This window comes from Bison bison, unplaced genomic scaffold, assembly GCF_000754665.1.
Source record: "Bison bison bison isolate TAMUID 2011002044 unplaced genomic scaffold, Bison_UMD1.0 scf7180017864085, whole genome shotgun sequence".
Lineage (NCBI taxonomy): Eukaryota > Metazoa > Chordata > Mammalia > Artiodactyla > Bovidae > Bison > Bison bison.
Genome location: NW_011494657.1, coordinates 374,587 through 374,969, shown reverse-complemented (window position 1 = coordinate 374,969; position 383 = coordinate 374,587). Strand labels below are relative to the sequence as shown.

The window sequence follows — 383 nt, the reverse complement described above, 5'->3', positions numbered from 1 at the left end:
GGAGGTAACCTGGGGTCCTGGGCAGGGAATCAGGCGATGGGGAGAGGTGGGGAGGGGGCAGGAGGGGTAATTCACATTCCACAACCCTCACCCACAGGGCTACCTCAGCGTGCTGCACCTGAAAGCCGTGGTCTATGTGAGCCTGGACAATGCAGTGCTGGGTGAGCGGGGAGCAGTGCCACCACCTGGCCCCCATTGGGTGCACCCTGCCCCTGGGTGCCAAGCCTGAGGCCTGGCATCCCTCCCTCTCCGCAGGGGATGACAAGTTTCACGCCAAGACCAGCCCCCTTCTCATCGGCCTCATTGAGAACATTCTGAAGCAGGCAAGAGCCCGGCCAGGAGCAGGGGATGAAGGGAAGCTGCTGGCCGCTAGAGCCTGACCC

General features: G+C 63.4%; 1 protein-coding gene across 1 annotated transcript in view; it reads left to right on the top strand.

The window, feature by feature from the left end:
* The window catches only part of TFR2 (transferrin receptor 2), a 12,274-nt gene that overhangs the window by 7,351 nt on the left and 4,540 nt on the right, over nt 1-383 (top strand). The window contains exons 11-12 of the mRNA XM_010837928.1: nt 98-161; nt 256-361. Coding sequence (XP_010836230.1) covers nt 98-161; nt 256-361 — 170 coding nt within the window. The remainder of the gene's footprint in view (nt 1-97; nt 162-255; nt 362-383) is intronic.